Raw genomic sequence first — 20,856 nt, 5'->3', positions numbered from 1 at the left:
CATACTGTTTTAAGACACTACCAGTCTGAAGTCAAACTCAGGTTCTCCGTTAATTTTAGTTAGAAAGTTTGTCTAAATTCACATTATGTTTCTATAGCAACTGTCCTCCTGGAGGATCCGAAACCACTTTACAGAAAAAAAGACTGATACCATGAACAGTTACAAGTAATGACCATTTTCCCCATCCAACATCCCAACAACGTCTGCAGACGGCTAAAGCTGATTTACTATCACACTGCAACTCTCATTCCTACTCAGAGTATTTTTCACCCCACACCCCAGGATATGCTGTAGCCCTTCCCCTACACAGACTCTGAAAGACGCATCCTTCCCAGCAGCTGGTTCTGGCTTTCCGAATCACACTCGTAAGAATCTCTCAACTCAGACCCACGAATCTTAAACACAGCACGACTTTTGTTTTTCTTCTTTTTTTTGGCGATGCCATTTGTGTAGCAAATGTCTTAATTCCCCCAACACACTTTGAACCCTAGTAATTAAATTAGCAGGGACACAGTAGCTAAAGAACTGGATTATGCAAACCACCCTGTCCATCCATCTCACCAAGGTTTCACTTTTCCCGTCAAGCTCCACAGGAGTCCCACTTGGCCTACACAGCCTTTGTTTTTTGAGTTTGGAAACGCAGAGGCCCATGCAGCATTTTATCAGACACAGCTTTCCCCAATCAATACTTGCTGCTGAACACTCTTTCTCCTCCATAGATACACATCTCACACTTGCCTATGTTCAAAAGGTTATTAATGGTTAAAAAAAAAAAAGAGGCCACAAAAAACCACAAAAACAAAACCCAAACCTATTCTTCTGGCAAAAGACAACAAATGCACTTCCCATCATTTTGACAAAGTCCTTCAGAAACCTTCAGATGTGATCATGTGTCCTAATCACATGTCCCTCTTCCTTTTTCATGCACACATGCAGCCATTGTGACAAAAACGGGACCTTCCACGTGGTGAGCTGGTCCACACACACACAAAGAGGGATCAGGTGAGCACCATGAAACAAGGCAACAAGGAACAGACGCAGCTGGCTTGAATTATTTCAGCCACCCAAATGCAGCCAGCCAGCCTTGGCTGGCTATTCCCGGTCTACTGCAATACAGAATTCATGTGAGATGAACCGGAAAAGGTTGAACTGCTGACAAATATTTAAAGACCGTACTGTGAAGGTGACTCCCCTGAAAAACATAACCTTCTTAACATTTAGACTTAAAAGGTCTTTCTTACTCTACATAGGCTATCAACCATCCAAGATGATAGCAGCATCTGTCAGTGTTGTAGATTTTGTGACAGGTGGTTCACCAGCCAGGCATTCCTAGTTTGAGGACACTCATGAGAGCCCCCGTACAGTATACACATGTACACTGTATTTCCTTCTTTGCCCCTGCTCTGCCTGCCTTTGGGATCAAACTGCGCATTCTGGTTCAGAAGAAGAGTTGAGTTTCACCTGTAGTAAAGTGAACGAGTGGAAGAAACAGAGCTTCACATCTGTACATAAAGCTGTGAGGGAAATGAGTACAGGCTTCAGTTTCCCTCTAATGCTTAGGTCCTTCAGAAGGAGAAGTTAAATACCCATGTTTCTCCTATCCAGTTAATAATGGTCACCTTTGCTATCAGTGTTAATAGCTTCCCACACACACACACTGAAACAAGTTAATCTCTGCCAACTGAGAACAGAAAAACCTCTGCACAACAGCTCACGACAGAGAAAAAAGCCAGTTTTCCCACTCCTCGAAGTTTCAAAGCTCACAGAAGTGCCTTTCCCTGACACAGCAGAATTACTGTCTTGGATCACAGGCTAAATTAAACACACAAATTACATTCTCCATATAAACAGACTTATACATGGCTTAAATAGCATGGTTTTATTTTCCCATTGGTATAGTAGTTCAGTCGAAGCTTAAGACATCCGTGATGTCAGTTGCTTTAATAGGCAGCACTGACATGACTGGCTCTCGTTCCCAGACGTGAAGTGTGCTAGTTTCCATGGGGAGGATGCTGACCGAAGAATTCCTACTGCACTTCCCATCAGTTGTTTTGAGCAGCAAACACTGGCTCTGGGGGAGGTGGTGAAAAAAGTCTGTTTGGGCATCCAAAAATTCACAAGATGACATCATCCTGTGCGACAGATTTCTCTGCAGCTCCCTCCCCAAACACACATGACCTATCAAAAACCCTGCTCTACATTCCTGCCAGCTGGGTTCTGTATTTACAAAAGGGAAAGACATTCATAATTTTTGCCTGGCTTGTTTGCCATGTTAGCTCGGTTGTAACAGTTCCCCCTCCAGCCACAAGAAGCAAAAGGGACAGCCAGTCTGAAAGAGATTTCTTAGACTAATCATAGGCAGCTCATAGCAATTTCTTCCCTCCCAAATTTCCATGCAGATTTAGACCATGTAACAAGTCAGAATATCAGCAAAGGAAAAAGAGGGGATGAACTTGAGACAAAGTGAAACCAAAGGCAGAAGAGGCAGCCAAATGAAGTTAAAAAAAAAAAAAAAAAAGAACTATGCAGTAAACCATACCCAAATCCCCTAAGCATTAGGGATTTTACTTCTCTGCGGAAGTCTATCTGCTGCTAGCATGCACTATGATCCAGGTAAGAGTAAGAGTCATGGGATAGTTGCATTGGTGACTGCATCATTCTTTGTAAAGGTTTCATAGCAGTGACATGTGCTTGCTTTCTTCTGTACCTGCTACTCTGTTCATATGAAAACACAAACCGCAACTTCATGCACCAGAGTTAAGTGAGAGATTAACAAAAGGCTTCATTATCCATATGAACTACCAACTCAAAACATACCACTTTTCAGCTCAAACAGATTTTATAAAAATTTTTCCTCAAGGTTTGCACAGAAGGGAAAGCATGTAGTTTTTTATTGATTAAACAGTGACCGTGGCCTTTACAACTGCCGCCTTCTTTGTTCTCTTCTCCCATCAAGGGTCAACTTCGAGGCCAGATGGGTGGCGTTAAATCTGTAAAATTCCTACTTTAGGAAAACAGGTGTGACATTCCATGCTTGCAATTACAGACTACAGGCTAACAGACCCTCTTTGAGCTTCTAACTACCCTTAAAATTTTTTAACTGTATGGTTTTCTACGTGCCTGAACATCTACTTCAGGGTGTACTTCAGGGAAAGGGTGAAGCAGCTTCACACTTAATGCATGCCTTGTTCACTGCCTAGAACAGGCAGCTCATCCCTACCCCAACCTCACTGGCAGGAGCTTACCAACTGGGTAGGATGTAGTGTTCATGCATCTCCTTCCTTTTGAATCCTTAAGTTATTGCTCTCCTCATGAAAGAGGAGAACAGCTTCCTCTTGGGAACTCAGGAGCCACATTCCCAATTTCCTTGTAGCGAGTACTTACGGCAGCCTCAAGTGGTCGGAAACATGGGATCGGACCGGAACCTCGAGTGCAGCCCTAAATACACCTCAAATTCCCACTGGGGATCAGCCTTTTCCTCTCAGCTTCCTAGTGGTTAAGTTAGGCAGCTTTTAAGACCCTTCTCCCAAGCACTTAAGTCTTTCTAGCATCATGCAAATGAGCCCAGTGCTCCACTATACCAGCCAAGAGCCAAGGCAAAGTAATTCAAGCAATGCCAAGCAAATCCTGTGTGATTTAGCCCATCTCCCAGTCTTCTGGGAACCAGTTTCCTGGCTGCTATTCTACCCTTCCCTCAACTGCAATCTTTCAAAAAGTCATCCTCCTCAGTTAATGTCTTTTGTACAAGCCTCTAGAGTTCTTTCCTAATTGATGCAACTCAGATCAGCTTCTTTGCTGCCCACAGAGATCTGAAACAAGCAAACAAAACAAAAAAACCTACCTTACGGTGAATGCTTATAAGGTCACAGCTGAATTTTGGCAAGTTGCAAGTTTGCAGACTTAGAGTAACAGCCAAGAACTGTGGAAGTCTGAGAGTAACGTGATAATTTGAATCACCAGTTGTAAAAGCTGCAAGTTTTCCCTCTCTCCTCCTACTCCCTTTCCCTTCTCACAAATAAAACACAGAAAGTTCAATGCTGAGGCAAATCTCAGCTTTTTTAAACAAGGGTAAGATTATACTCGTGCTGAAGTCAAAGTAGAAGAGAGCAAGACAGCTGTATCTAAAAGCATATGCCTCCTTCCACCTAGTATCTCACTGAGATAGTATTGAAAAATATCACTATCATCACAAGCTTTTGTTTCCTTTAAGGCACCAAGCAAATCCCATGAAACCAGATAAATTTTATAGTACAAACTGGTGTCTACAAACCACAAACTCTTATTCCAGGTTGGGAAGCAAGAGAGAAAATGCAAGTATTTTCTTTCCATGAACTTCTGGGACATAATCAGACTTTTCTTCCATTACCTGGAATAATACGACCCTGTGAACTAATCCTACTGTTCTCATTACATCAAAGAGCAGCGGCCTTTGAGAGCTGCAGACTATATAGCAGTTTCAGACATTTCAGATGGGCCAGGCAGCAAAACTGGAAGGTAGATGGGAACTAAAACAGAGTTGAATGGGGTTTCACCAGAAGGCTGAATACAAACTTTGATATAGCCAGCCACAAAACTGAACGTCAAGCAAATTCTACAAATTCTGTAGGTGACTCCAGAAATCTGTCTAGACATAAGGTTATAAAGAGAGAAGCAGTCTTACAGTCCACTGGTTTTAATTTATGAGGATGATAACTTTAAGGAAACTAGACACTGCAAAAAAGTCTGGCTGACTCCAGAGAGATGAAGTTGAGAGTGAAAGATTCTCAGCAATGCAACCTGATGAAGAATTGCACACCGCTGTTTTACCAGAAGCTAAATTTGAACCATCTCCCCACACTGAAAAGGTATTTAGCTTGCATTCTGGTACATAGCTTGCATTCTGGGAAGCTGCCGGTGCACGATACTAGAAAGCAAGTACTGTATACACTCAGAACAAACTCCTTGGGCTCAGGACAAACTGCTCAATCAAAAATCAAGTAAGCAAGCAAGCAAGCAAAAAAAAAAAAAAAAAGGAAGACGTATACATTCCTCAATAGTTATAAAACAAAATGCAAAGTAGAAGAGATTCTCCAATACAGGTGGTCAGACAAAAAGGGAATATTTCATTAAACTTAGGTAAAAAGCTGCTACTTCACCAGACTGGCTAATGGGGGGAGATGAAGGAACAGAAAGAACACGTGCATCCACAGGTGCAAAAGAAATAAGCAATTTTTGCCAGCAACTTGAGTGCCTGCATTTTGATCCTGTGATTTGATATTGCACTGTAGATCAACGGAGAGGCATTTGCCAAAATTTAAATAGGCACAGAAAAGTGGAATAACAAACAGATAGGACCATGGAGAAGTCTGACACCAACTAAACTTGTTGAAGGTAACTCTCTGGAAAAAAATAAAAAAATAAAATTTAAGAATATAAACATTTGCTTATGTATGGAAGAACAGTTCATCCATTATTTCAAGGTGACAGGTTTGAAAAATCCAGGAATATGAAGACAGTTTCCAGACTACAAAGCCATGATTGCCTAGAATAGGTGGGGAAAAAAGGAGGTAGCAATTAAACTAAAACCAAGTACATGAATATATTTTAAGGCATAATCATTTCCCTGACAGAAAAGCATGGAATGATGCTATATGGGCAATTACAAGTGTTTCAGACATTACTGATCTCAGACATAGCTGAAGAGGCACGCACTACTCACAAAAACGAGTGTCCTCTCACTCTGCAATACACAGGCACGACTCTACAGTCTGACTTTTAAATGAATACCAAATAGACTTTCTTCTATTTGTTTATGGGGAGAAAAGGGTTGCAATTCTCAGGAAACCACACAGTCAAGTATTCAGAGCTACAGAAGTCATATTTCTGTTTTAAAAGCGTGAGGACTATATGCTGGTGGCAATGCTTTTATTAGCAGTACTTGTGAAGAAAAGCTTTCCAACCTTCAACAGCTTTTCAGATCATACAACCTTTTTCAAGAAAACAAAACAAAATTTGGGTACGGGGGGGGGTTAAACGTGTTGGTTGTTTTTTTTCTTGGTTTTCTTCTGAGGACATACATTCATTAATCATTTAGCAGCCCATAGACACGTGGCAGCCTGCCTCTCCCAGAAGCACTGCATTTGGGCCCTGTTCTCTAGAAGTTATATTCAGTTGTACAGCACAAAAGCCCCAGGAGAACTATGTGGTAGTTGGGTGCCAGGTTAAGTTCAAAGCAAAACACAAATTAAAATGCAAAACGCATTTCATATCAGGGAGTGGTGTACCTGTTGGCTGGAAAGGACTCACCTAAGTAAGTTCCCTACTCCAGAGCAGTGTCCCTCCCTGTCTCAGATCTCACCCACCTCTTTGAACTTAAAAATTACCCCATCAGAGCTGTACTGCTCCACTTCCACAGAAGAACAGGTATAGCTCTCCCTGACACCACCCGCTGCTCCCAGGGAGGCAAAGCCCCGGACAAAGGGCTCTTTGTGCAACACCACCTTCCTTGACCAGCAGACAGCATTAAATTGCACTTGAGGGAGTGAAGAGTCTACATTGAACATAAGACAAGGAAGCACCCCCTCTGTCCCCAAAGTAACACAAGTTAGCAGCAGATACCATAAAGCCATCAAGCAAAGGACGTTTGCCAGTCTAATGTTTGTTCTCTCCAGGGCCATGAAGAGAGCCATACAGCATACTTACAGAGGAGCCAACATACTATAAACATCTAAGAGTGCTCAGTATCACCAAAGGAAAAATCCAAGCTCTTCCAGATCTTGGATGCATCAGCTTCAGGGTGGGTACTGAGCAACAGCAGCTGCTGTCACCATCTCAAGACAACTAGGAGATGCCTAACTCACACCATACTTCAAAGCTCTCCTCCCTCAGTGTCCAAGGTCTGATTATCCCAGAGAGGGCAGCAGTAGGCCTGTTGGGACTGCAAAATTGTGTCTTAGAGGCAGGCATGCCTTTGGACGCGAGAGAGAAACTTCTGCAGCTGCACATTGCAAAATGTCAGGGAGCTCTCCTGCTCCACCGCTGCAAAGGCAAGGTCACTCACTCTTGAGAAGACCTGCAGAAAGCGTCTTCCTCCGTGTTAGCAGGACGCAATGAGGAACAGGCCCATCAGGCACTGCTCCATGATTAACAAATCAAACCAGTAGAAACAGGTTTCAGTAGGATGTTCACTGTACACCAGTTCTAACACCAGAGAAGGGACTTCTGACTCATTCCCACCCCGGCACCCCACCTGGGGAAGGTTCACGTAACAAGGTGTTATATTTCCTCATATAAAAGACATTAAGAAAGCTATCAGCACACTTAGGTAAGCAACTGGACAGGGCACCAGTGATTACTCTGTATTGGCAATTGCACACCTTCACTATGTGGCGGGGAGGTATGAGTTCACAGGAAGAGTATTTCCAACACCCCGGATGTGTTACAGTGTGGCACACCCTGGAATAGGGTGTTACTTTCTAATGTCTTCATAAAAGTATTTTCTTTATTAGTTGCCTCCTAGGAGCACACAGATGGCAGCAGCGACACAAGAGGTATTCCCTCCAAACCCTGGGCAAAGCTGAGTAGAAGCTTAAAGAAAAAGGTAGGGTTTGGATTTTTATTGTTTTTTAAACATCATCTCGAGGGAACAGCTTTGCTGTCAGAAGGGAAAAAACCCTCAAATGGACAGGAGACCAAATGAACCATCAGTTGCAACAACAGAGATAAGGCCCTAAAAAACAACAGTAAAGGTCCTGTTATGATTTGATTAAACGTGGGAGTGAATATTTGGGGCAAAATAACCTAGATGCTGCCAGCCCATCCCAAAGTACTTTGTCTTTCATTGCATACACTCACCAGTACTAGCACGGCCTTTGAAAGATAAGACTACGCTGTGCAGGTGAGGGCACGCACGCACATGTGGGTCACTCCACAGCCCTCTGTGCCACTTTTCCCATACAGCAAGTTTTAAGCAACCACATCCAACTCCATCAGCTTTCAAATCAGTACTCTGCACACCTCAGGAATTGTGGCCACATAACACAGGCATTTACAACAGGCTGAACCTGGGTTGTTTAGAGTCAGAGCAGAAGACCTCTGTGCTTGAGTTGATGAATCCTGAAAAACGCTTTTAATAGTTTTGAGCTATATAGCCCTGGAAGGTAACAAAAGAAGGGTCAGACAACACCCAAGGGCCACAGTGCTCAACCCCCCAGACAGTGTCTTCGATGCCTTTTAGTTATCACAGAATACGTTTGAGACGTGGTCATCAGCACCCCTGGGACACATCTTCCCACGCAGGTACCTCTGCAGAGGAATAAGGGGCATTCCTCTTGATGAGCAGCAGCACAGTGAAGTCTAATTCTGCAGGACACCAACATGCCCTGTATCTTCCAAATTCAGATCATAAAACGGTATTTTCCAGAGGCTACTAAGGGAGACATTTATCAAGGTAAAGATTACAGTGCTGCCTAAGCCAAAACTATCAGTAACATTTGTCATCCGCTGGAGAGTATGGATGATACACACTCACTTGAGTGAGTGTCACTAGAAATTTAGTATTAAGGATATCGTAGTACCAGGAACAATATAAAACTAGTTCAGATAGAAAGCTGGTAAGACCTTCCTGTAAGTATCAAGTATGAATTGTGTACCTGAGGAAAGAGAAGGACACCAAAGCAGTATGTCCATCTGTTGTGATGGTTTACCTTGGACGCTTGTGACTCTCTCTCACGCCAAGACAGGGCACTATCAGGACAGTAATTGCGATCTGCTCTCCATTCTATACGCATGTGAAGACCTCTTTTGTTTTAGGAGCCAGAAACACATTAGCCATTTGGTTTTAATTACATGAAAATTGAACGGAATGCTACATTAACTTCAGCTTTTACCCTAAAGAGAAGTAGACTGGAAAGAGTGTTCAAGAGGGAATGGTTAGACTAACAGCTGTCATATATGACTGTTATATAACTCAGGTTCTCTTAATGAGATTTCACTTAAACATAAAATGCAGCATTTTCCTTCTTTAATAAGGCTTTATTGTATTTAGGTTTAATAAGTGTATCAAAACCTGATTTGGCAAGTAGCAAAACAAGATTTACTTTATACTCGTATTTATATATGTGAGTGATGACTTTGTGGTACTTAAGCCCATAATCTCAGGATAATAACATAAGTTTCAACTTCCCTTCCCGCTCAACTGCTGCAACCAAAATAATGCTGCAATTTGCTACATTAAAATTCTGCTAGGGGTTAAAAAACAAAAAGTTATTCCATTAAAGCAGAAACAAACCTAGAAAGTAATTTTAATGAACTCTTACATTCCATCTCTAAGGGTCATTCTGGTAGGTAGTACATCTTACTTGACAGAAGTTTAAAGTTAAGGCAGGCAAAAAGTCAGTCCTATAATCCAAAATTTATACAGCAATACAGTTTACAAACATTTGCCTATAAGGACATAAAATCCCTCCTCTAAAACCAAAAACTAATGGCTGAGCCATTAGTTGTGCTTTCTGCAAAGACTGAAAGCTCTCGCATGCAAACGGAGGGCTGTGCCAGCCAGCTCACACAGCAATTGCCACCTGACGGCACTACCTTTCGGTAACAGCACGTCCTCCTCAGAAAGGTAATGATTCTGGTGCGCTCCCGCCTCCCAGCCTTCCCAGAGCTCACTGCAGAGCAGACACCCCAGCTAGCTCCAGAGCTAGCGGCATAACTGCATCAGGTCAGCACCCAGCCCAGCAAGCCTTCTTAGGCAGCTACATTAAACTTTTGCCTCTTTAGTGTGGGGTTCTGGATCCCAAAAGCAGTAAATGTGAGGCACTGCACAATGCAGCACTGAAAGTGCACTCAGTGTTAGCTTATAGATCTCTGTATGGTACTCCACAGCAGCATAAGTTAATCTTTAGGGTATGGAAGATGTCTCTAAATGCATTTAGATGTTAGCACCCAAGCACCAGATTGCAGTGCTTTGCTAATTAAACCTTCACATGCTTAGACTCGTCTCTCCTTTCTTGTAGGCAAGCCCATCAGACATGCTCTGGTACTGCAAGTTAGCACTGACCATGTTTGTGAAGTTCCTTTGGTAGCACTGGAGCCCATCGAATACTCAGTAAGTGCCCTCACTACATGTCAGTTTCTGAACTTTCATGTATTTTCATCTCATTAACGAGGGCTTTATGGCAGGGAACTTTCTGGAGATTGTTTGACAGCAAAACATATTCTGCCAACTAAACACACACTCTTTTCCTGCATTAACACAAGCCAGGAAGAAAAGCACATTGATACTTTTGCAGTATCTTAGGGGACAGATTTTGATTTTGTTGGTATCTATGTAAATTTAAGCAATGAATGAATGGAAGTATGAAGAGTCAGGAAATCCTGCTTAGCAGATCTTTGTTAATTTCTTTAAAAATTAATAACCAAGCTTTAGTAGACCCCTTAAGATCCAATCTTCTTTCATGCCAATAATCATTTTCTGTTCTCCTTCTTCCAGGAATCACAGTGAGGATTTTAAAATGCAGCATTCAGCTTGAAGGAAGCGAAGTGTTTATCTGGCCACAGCACTGAAACTTATGCAGCCAGGAGGTGTCAAAAAATAAGTGTTACTAAGCACAAGCGCTAGAAACTGTTTGTACTAAGAAAGTTAAATTCAGAGAGTTTTAAAGCCACGTATATTATGACACTATATGCCATCAGACCAAAGCTTTTAAACATATCTTAAAAAAACTAATGTTCCAGAAGTGAACTTCAAGGAGAAACAGTACATAAGAAGGCAACTCGTGTAAATTTCATCACTGAAATAGGGTGCATCGCTGCAGTTGCGGCACTGGTGTGATTGAAATAAAACATTTCAGTCAGCTCTTGTACAACTCAGCACACCCTCATTGCACCAACACTTTAAAGGAGACTGTAAGAGAGCTGAGTAGATTACTCAGTTGACAACTGGCTATACAGAAGACCAAGTAAAACACTAAGCCCACATCTTTGCTTCGTAGCCATAGCTCTTTCAGTTCACACTTTCCAGCTTTTTAAATTTTCGTATCTACTGCAGTAAGATAAGCACTTCCCACTCATATGGTATTGTTCTATTCAGCTTGTGAATAAGGATGTTAAGCAGTAGGAAACAGTATTAAAAATCATTTCCAAGGAAAGTAAAAATAATTTGAAATTGTAAAATAAATATGGATTAGTTGCATCATACCTACTTGGAACAACAGTATTACTGCATCATCCAAAAAGGCAGACAGTGACAAGGAACTATTGACGAGCATTAGTGTAAAACTGCAGTATTATTACGAAGGGTTCCTGGCTTTTAAAATGGAAATATTAAAAAATCCCCTCCAGCTTGAGCATGCCACGAAGTGTAAAACCCATTCCACCTTTGACCGAACATTTCAAGGCATTTTCAAACTTTCACACTTTTGTCACCACATTCACAGATGAGAAACCAATTCTTCTACGTAGCTATGTGTTTTGTCAATGTGCTGCCCAATTAAATACATCTATTCAGTAGCGCTGGGAGTAAGTCAGTATCTCTTGCGCTCTGTAACATTATTAAAACGTTAAGTCACAGACACCGGCATCAGAGGCTTAGTTAGCTTCACTGTCAAATAAGGTGATCACTTTAAGTGGTAGGCAATTCATTCTCTTTGGATTTGTATTTCAGGTCAACAATAGCTTTACCTGCATAATGTACAGGGATTTCTATCTTTGGCCCTATGACGTAGTGACCCTCCTCCAGACTGTGAGCTGTAATTGTTGTCCACTGCCGACATGAATGAATCAGAAGACAATCGCTCTCTCGAAGGCCTTCTACAGTTTCTCCTGAAAAACAGATGTAGGTTTATAAAAAAATCACACTTATTGCATGAAGAATTAGGAAAACTTCACAACAAGCATTTTATTCTTATTGCTGTTTATTTTTCAGATATTTTGATATTTAAAAATCCAATTAAATAAATTTCAATTCTACCCAGTATTCATTTTTGCAACATAAGCAATTTACCTTACAGAAAACAAACATAAAGCAAAACAACTCAATGCATGAATACAATACCACAGAGATGTAATCCAGATTATTCAGCAGTGACTCTGGGGCTCCTTTTTCACCTTTCTGCATAAACAGACTTTTCATATCTCTATTTATGTCTGCCTATCTCACTTAATACGAATACCTGAGAGCTCTTTTAATTTTTAAATAAAGGAAAAAAAGTATAGTTTCATATGTTGAAAAATCAGCATCACACTACCTTACAGCCACCTGAAGCCAAATCTTGTTCATCACTATGAAGTAATTGGGTATCACACTTGCAGGTACAGAGATTTCAGCTTTGTCATTCTATCCCTTTGCAAGTCACTGCTTAATTAGCCATTCCTATGTCTGTAATCTTAATCCTGCTATTAACAAGGAGGGGGGGGGGGGGGGGGGGGGAATTAACACACACCAAAGTCCTCTCTCAGAGATAAATTCAACCAGAAGCTCCCCCCAGATAATGTCCAGCTCATCTTTGTAATGCCCTCTCTCATACTCTTGTACTCTGGTGTCTGTCAAATCCATCCCGAACACAGCCAGAGATCCAGCTATCCTTTCTTCCCCTGTCCCTACCAAATCCTCTGCATTTCTGCAGAGGATCTCCCTGCAGAGGATCTCCCCTCCTCCACCGGTTGCAGTGCCCGATCAGAACTAGAGTGCTTTCCTTGGCTTTCCAGCAGTTGCAAAAGCCACATTAGATAGACTACTCAAAGTGCCAGCTATACATCTCAAGCATGATATATGAACAAAATTTCATGGAGCAGGGCGTATCACGGCAGACTGCTCTTACATACCTGCAGTCCTGCTCAGTATGCTCCTGCATTAAACATGCAGAAAACAGCCTTTCTCAAGGTGCCTTTAAAGCAGCCATGTGAACTTTCAGGAACACTTAGTAGACACTAAACATGGACCAAGAATAATGAAGCTTTAAATTTCATTTTCCTTCTGTCCCACCAGCCCTCTGCAGTTACAGCCAAAAATAAAGCAAGTAGTTTAGCCCTGGAATCAAGTTTGGACAAAACCCATCCCTTTCAGCTACTACAACAAACTGCACTCTCTCTTCGCTGTCCTCTGATATTCTTAAAAGTCAGTGGAAGAATGAGGCTTTCCTCAGCCTGGGGCAGCAGACACTTCCCCTGTTCAGTCTCTGCAGAGGAGAGATACTTCCCATTGAGCTTTTTTTTGCCCACACCAGGCAATCTTTTCCACCGTAGGCAACGGCCACTACACACCCCATTCCTGCCTGATTTCATGCTCCCATTCTATCAGAAAGCGCCCTCCTACACGATTCAAAACACAGCAGCTGGTGCGTGTGAGAATTGTTAGATTTTAAATCAGAAGAGACCATTACGACCATCTGCTCTGACACTCTCCGGCCACAGGATTCTGCTTGTTTCCTCCAGAAACTTGGATTTGGCTAAACAAGGGAGAGACCTGCCCCAGCCCGCAGAGTCTGAGAGATGGACATCCCTGGGCCTGCTGTCCCGCAGACCGTTAAACCTTAAAAAAAGTTCCTGTTTTGAACATTTGGGGCTTTAACTTATAACTGTGGATAAACTGCTGTTATGGGGGTGTAGAGGGGGAACAAACAAACAAAAAAAGAATCAAAAGGTATACAGAGCTCCTTAGTACCAGTTATACTTGCTCCTATGAGGTACCATTTCCAGGTTTCCTTCTTTTTCACAGCACAGAAAGTAGCTTCCAGGTAAGCAGGACATTCCAAGAACTGGTTTCCAAGTGGTCCTTGGACCACGTCCCTTGGCAGCCCAGCCAGGCAGACAGGCTGCTTAACACCAGTTCCTGCTCCCTGGGAAGCACCACCCCTCCACCCACAGTGTGCTGGGAGAAGGGACCTCAGGAAGCCTACGGAAGAGTGGCAAAACTGCCATGCAGCACCAGAGAACTCTTTGGTCCCATCCATATCTTGAAGGAAATTCAGATATATCTGTTAGAGGAGTCATGCACCCACTAAATTTTACCAAATCATCTGACTTTGAGCATATCCTGTTTTCTGCTCGCAGGGCAACTCCTAATAGGTATAAAAATTATCTTCAGCTTGCTGCAACAGAGGTTTACAATTTTGGGGGAAAACACAGTAATAATAATATACAGTATTATTTGAAACTCATGTTTCAGTTCAGAGAGTTACACTCATGCTTTCTATAATCCACGGCAACAAGTAATTATTCCATCCCACAACAAAATAAAACCAATGACACCTAAGGGAAGAACTAGTATTTTACTAGTTTCACTGACAGTGGTAAACACATTTTGAAGACAATACAAAGCATCTCTGGTATGCTTTTTCTCTGCCTTACAATCTGTAGGTATAAGTTCAGAACGTTGCCTAAAGGAAGGCTGGATTCTACATCCAGGATTGCAGGGAAATAATTACAGTATGGGTCACCCTCAAAGAGTCGGAGAAAGATATTCTCAGGAAAATAAAGACATCCATTATGCAAAGGTGCTTCCAGTCATAGCTCACATGCCACGATCTGTTTAAGTGGTTACTCCACTAAAACTGGGTGGGACAGGTGAGTGTAAAAAGAGATTACGAAGGCAGGCCCAAGAGTGACTACGTAATTAAGTCTGCAGCTGGAAGTAGCTGTATTTTTTAAACAGAACCTTGGAAACCACAATTCTTGTTACACCAATTATTTGCTCCAACTGATTACATTGGAAACGAATTTTGTGCTTTGCCACGGGAGATTGAGCCGAGGAGAGAAGGTGGAACGGATGCAATGGGGAGTTCATGGTCCCTCCCGCTCCCTCACAACAGGCAGGTCTGTCCTTACCAAGCCCTGATCTTTCCTAACCGTGGGCAAGCCGGATTCCTGGGGTTGCTTTACAGGAAGAGGCTCCTTGTCACCAAAGGGATTAATGGACTCACAAAAACACCTGGCTAATGATGCCCTCCATGCTATGGGAGGAAATACAAGGAAAAGTCAAACGTGACTGAGGACAACAGAACATGGCAATACACACTCTCTTCTTTCTTCCATTTTCTTCTAGTCTGTCTCCCCCTGTAAGCCTTGCTCACTGCCTTTAAAGCGGTTTCCTCCTGAAGAGGAGGACCTTTCAGGCAGGAGAATACCTCAGACCCTAGCTACACGACTCAGCTCCCAGCCCAAGCACAGCCCAGACTTAGCCCTTTACACTTTTCTCAGCCAACCATATCTTGCAAAACAGCTACACATATCCAATCTATTTTTTTCTCCTGCCTCAGTAACACAAGTTGTGCAAGCCTTTCATTAATCACATTTTAACTACGTGGGAGAGAACTCGGCAGTCCTCACCTCCACCAACTATGCAACTCGGTTCTCACCTATTCAACGTACTCCTGCACTGCTGCTTACACAAAAATCAGACGCCATGAGAAAACAGAGAACACAGGCCACTCATCTTTAGTAACAGTTTTGTCTCTTATGATCAAACACGGATTAGCTCTATTTTCTCACCCTCTCCTCCCCGCCCCACATGCCTGCCATATAATTAAACCACTACAAAGAATCTACAGGCAAATACTTGCGTTGGTTTTTTTTCCCCCAAATAAAAGTCAGAGAAGCAACGAACTATCACATGCAATTCCCCACCCTTCCCCAAGTTGCCTACCTCCTTCCAAAATATGAGTCAAGTTTATTCATTATAATGCCCGAGACTAAGAAACCCACGATTCGCTAACAGCGCCTAAGCCCTAAATAAAGCATCAACGCCCATCCTTGCCTGACAATAAAAGCCTCACACCTCTGAACTGAAAAGTTAGCCAGTATGTTCCTACACAAGCTGTCCTCCTATAAGCACTCTGACCACAACCCGTACTTGGGCTACTTCGTCATGCACCACCGAAGCAGCGCTGCAACAGCTATTCATGTGTTCATTGTAAATAAGATGTATTACCATTTTTAAATTACATGATCCATTTCCATACAATTTCTAAAAATACAAATATTGCAAAGCCCACTATTGCTCAAAGGCAATTGCAGAGGGAACACTGACCCCAAAAGGAAAATTGTTCACATGTTGATACAGTTAAAAAAAAAAAAAAAAAAGAGGTAATTGCTTAATCAAGATTCCCATGCTTATTAAACACCACCTACATTAAATGCCAATACCTCTTTAATAATTCTTTCTAGTTCCAAAACTGGATCACCCACATTTGCCAAATCTTGGCTCTGTCATTGTACACACTCCAATCTCAAATTAGCAGTTAAAAACTGTAGCAAGACTGGGAGCAGGATACCTCAATCTACAAGTTCAGAGACGAATGTCTGTTCTCACGTGCAGCTTTTCAGAACCAGATGAGAAAACAGTAGTTTGCTATGCGCAGGGATTGAGTTTATATATGGCAATGCTGCAGCACAGAAGGAAGCTCATTTCTTTTGAAGTAAGCACTGACCTCCCTGCAGGTTGTTGCCACCACTTACTTTCTAAAGACACACACTTTTATTAGTTTAGCATTTCACAATTTCCAAATGCCTGGAGTAAAGCCTCAGGAGTAGAACTGAAGACCACTCCAGTTTTGAAGGGTCTGAGCACTCCCACCTCCTCCTGGATCAACAATTAAAGCTTGGCCTGTTACGGTCCATAAATGAAAATTCACGCAGGTTCCACATATTCTGGTTTGCCAAAGACAGCAATGACTTTTCAACACCAACCACTGAAGAAAAATCATGAAACAAATGAAAAAAAAAAAAAAACACCCCACTTTTACGGTTCTCCTCCTAGTATTGAAAAAACTAACGTTCAAGTCACTGCAAAATGTGCAGACCAACATGACTCATTCATTCACAGAAACTCTTCTAAAAATAACCAGCGATCTACAGGAATATAAATGCTTTATAATGCCACACACTTTGTCATCTTGGCTAAGAGTTTGCATCACTGCCTTAAAGCATAAGCTTTGCGTCTGGAGACATAAAAATAGTAGGTAATAAGCAATTCAGAGAAAGAGAAGAAGTCGCATGCAAGGTTCCAGCAACGTAACAGATACCATTTACACACGCCAAATGAACTAGCTACCATCTCCTCCTGCCAGGAAGATGGTTACGGAAACATTCCTCTCATCTCATTCATCACAGAAGACTGTAAAGTGAGCTTAATGCTGTCCCTTGCACATCAGTTCAAGCATGCAGAATTTGCTCCTCCTGGAACAAAAAGGCTTACAGAAAAGAGCTAGGAGCTCATGACAAACTTAAGATGGCTTTTGTGAAATAGCTGGTGAAGAAGATGCCTGCGAAACCCCAATGAAAACTCATCAAGACTTTGGGCCATGTGTTTTCGTTAAGCCTGAACACCATCTGCATGCAGGTAACAGATGTCGTACAATTAAGTGCATCACCCAGCCTGCCTTGGTCAGTTAAGTAGGTGGTAAGTTTAATTATTCCACCTAATGTTCCACAATCGCATAACATATCATCACATAGGAAAATCTCAGCAACATTAAAAATCATTTCAGTGGGTGCTCAGCCAGATACCTACAAAACCACACAAATGAGTAACTTCAACTTTATCCCCGCTCAAGCTTACACTAACATTTGCTAGGAACGAAGGGTTAATTTGTGGAACAGCAAAAAGAAGTGGCTGTCTGGTCAGGTGAGCACGTCTGCTGTGAAATAACTACGAAGAACTGTCAGCATGTGGCTAGCATTACAAGGGAAGACTAGCAACCGAGGTTTATTTTGCAACAACTGGAAGCTAAGAGAAAGATTAGAAGCCAGAAAAAAGAAAGAAGTGAGGTTCTTACTTATTTATCATGCTATCATCGCACTGAGGAGCCTTACTTACATGGTATCTGCTTCACTGGACATGCAGCCTCACTGGACTTTCCCTGGCTGAGGACCAAGCAAGCCATGCATTAAGATACACCTTAGCATTATCCTACAGCATCATGAAAAACAAAGCACAGCCCCAGCTAGTATGAAATGAAGTTATAATCTATTGTTAAAAAAAAGAAGACAGTATTATGGACTTCATGGCTCTGTGCAAAGAGATGTTTCAGGTCAGAGGGAGGTCACACTGCTCGCACAAATACAAATGCCAGAGCTGCTTTTCCACTCCAAAAGAAGGAATCTACAACACTGTACACCAATCAACTAATACAAGCTGTCTGGTTTTTGGAAAGGCCAACTTGTGTTTCTGCAAACATTTGCTAGACACATAGGTCCCACAGAAGTAACACCTTAAGATGAATTCAGTTTCAACTTATTGATTCACAGCAGGTAAAAGCTGAAGCCAAGGCCTCCTCTCAGCACAAAAGGTGAGGGTCCCCCATCTAAAAATGGGGAGCCCAGGGCCTAGTACTCATGAGACAGCACACCTGAAGAGACCGCACACAGGTCAGAAACACCCAGCTGTGCACAGCAAGCACCTCCTAACTGTGGGCACTGCACACACTAACTTCAGTCTCCTCGGCAATCAGGGTCTGCGAGCATCATAGGTACCTGCAGCCTTTCCAAGGTAGGCTTTGTGGTATCGCCAGGTGTCAAAACCAGGCTGGGTACCACAGCATCCTTTTGCCTTAAAAAAAAAAAAGAAAAAATAAATCAATCATAACTCAGGGCCATTCTCATCTGGGAATCTGTGTTTCCTTTCACTGGTGGGCTCATCCTTTACACAATCTTCAAACAGCTCCCAACACTTTGGTTCTTGTTCAGCCAGTTGGTTGGACTTCTGATCTTTTGAAATACAAGACAACAAAAACCAAGGTGTAACTGTCCACAAAAAACCAGCAGACAGCAACTCCTTGTTCCATACAAAACAAGTAAGCCAAAAAAGATCAAGCTGTACATCAGGCTGTATCAGAAAGATTTTTCACTGTTAACTTCAATTTGGTCTCGTTTGATGCAGGGACACATGGAAGCATCACCAGCGCTCAAGAAGCACTGCACCGAGTATGTTGCTTTTATGTTAGTAAGAGTACAAGTTCTTTGAAAAACATACACAAAAATACTCCAAACTGTTAGCATGGGCAAAACCGGCAAAGACAACTCCAAGCAGTCAATTTTCCAGTATCTTTGAGGCTTAGCATCTATTTTTATTGGAGTCTGAATTCAAACAGCAGTATGAATTCTTTCACTTAGGGGACAAGACTGAGCTCCTAAATAACCCTCTCTGGTTTTAATACATGCAGTGGAGGAGAAACAAAAGAAATGAGTATGTGACAAGTCAGTAGAAGATGAACCTACTATATTCTATTTGTTAATCAAATACCTGCAGTGCTGTCATACCTGACCATCTGATAGCAGTTGTCATCAAGGGGAGGAAAGAAACAAGTGAGCAAATGCCCTTTTTCCTTTAGAAGCACAGACTTCATCTGAAGTCATCGAGTGGTTTTGCTGTTCCAGGCAGACTGAAACTGCAACAGTGCACGGGACAGCTTCCATCTGACTTCCCATCTACCACAATCCTATCAACATACAATCCTTCACCTCCAGCACTCAGTCGTATTACCGCAGCAACATCTCGCTGGCAGAACAGGTGCCTCTTCTCCTACAGATCATTTCACTAATACTTAAAGCTTTCTTCTCCTATAATGCCGAGTTTGGAATTTACATTTTGGGGGGAGAAACATGAAGTTCTTGTTAAATCTCAATATTCAAATTAGGGCAATTAATTTAATTTTATTATTATTTAGCAGGTCATGCAACCTCTCCTCATGACAAATAACTTCCATGTGAACTCTGAGGGAGGGTGGAGGGAGGAAGTCAAACCTTTTGTTTTCTGCATGGTGCATCATACTCCAGAGTATCTGTCAGGCATTTATCTAGGGAGACATACCTCAATGAATGTCAAAGACTAATAAATATTAAATTAGAGTGCTTTGCTTGCTTAAGCTTTAGCACTGTGCTTGGTTACTGAGTCAAATCTCAATGAGCTGTTCAGCCTGCCAGTGCTATTTCTTCCGCAAAAATAAAACTTGCACTGGTCTATGATGCAGGTCAGAGGAAAAATTTCATTAGGAGCAGAACGACATCTGAATTTTCCAGTTTGAAGTAGCAATGGGAATTTCTATGGAAAAAATTCACATTCTTGTAACGTTCCTTAACAAAGGAAGGAAAGAAAACCCCAGAAATATTTTGTTATGTGAAGAACCCCACTTGTAGCAACATTAATGAACATTGGATCTACAAGGATTGAAAATTTTATGGGTTTTTTTGTCACTGTGACTGAACAGATGCTTGGAAGAGTTACTGTTGCATAAAATGCCTAATGGCAGAGAAGTAAAAAGAGCATGTAATTGTAGAAAATACTACTACTACCAAAGAAAAACCTGCTTTGAAAGCCTTTCCATGTTAGCACTCTCACTTTGTCATTCCATACAGACACAAAAAAAGGTTGACCAAAAAAAAAAAAAAATTATCTAGCTGATCAGACAAACCTCCTTGTTTACAGAAAAGCAAAACAACTTGCATGGTGGTGTATCATGCAAAGTCTAAATACAGACTGCCAGTGAGTTAAAAGGGTAAATATTGTAATTTCTAGGAGCAAATATTGTAGTTTCTAGGAGCAAGATGGAAAAAAAAAAACCAACCAAAACAAACCCAATCCATGTTAAAATTTAAACATCTCAGGGCTATAAAATGTAGCGTACTAAATTTTTAATTTAAAGTGGGCTTTAGGAAAGCCTGACAGTGGTCTCATCTGACTGTCTGTGTCTGAACATAGTGGAAAAGGTGAAAGCAGAGGGCTCTGTCCCCAGCTACACAACCTTTTGAGCTTGCAACACAAAGATCTGGAATAAAAATTGCAGTTATGTCTGGGACTGTTGATAATCAACCTCACTTTTCAGTTTCCCTTCTTCCTTCTCAAACAATTTCCCGAGTAGTTTTAAATATGTGTTTCTGTTT

General features: G+C 41.9%; 1 protein-coding gene across 3 annotated transcripts in view; it reads right to left on the bottom strand.

Annotated features, from left to right (window-relative positions):
- The window catches only part of GAREM1 (GRB2 associated regulator of MAPK1 subtype 1), a 104,740-nt gene that overhangs the window by 68,752 nt on the left and 15,132 nt on the right, over window positions 1-20,856 (bottom strand). Inside the window, exon 2 of one of the 3 annotated variants that reach the window (XM_076329779.1) lies at window positions 11,662-11,802. The exons of 1 other annotated variant lie outside the window; for it this stretch is intronic. In XM_076329779.1, coding sequence (XP_076185894.1) covers window positions 11,662-11,802 — 141 coding nt within the window. Of the gene's footprint in view, window positions 1-11,661; window positions 11,803-20,856 lie in introns of those variants that run through there. One more of the 3 variants, XM_076329782.1, reaches the window with a different exon arrangement.

The sequence above is a fragment of the Aptenodytes patagonicus genome, chromosome 2 (genome assembly GCF_965638725.1).
Source record: "Aptenodytes patagonicus chromosome 2, bAptPat1.pri.cur, whole genome shotgun sequence".
NCBI lineage: Eukaryota > Metazoa > Chordata > Aves > Sphenisciformes > Spheniscidae > Aptenodytes > Aptenodytes patagonicus.
This window is presented reverse-complemented; position numbering and strand designations above follow the sequence as displayed.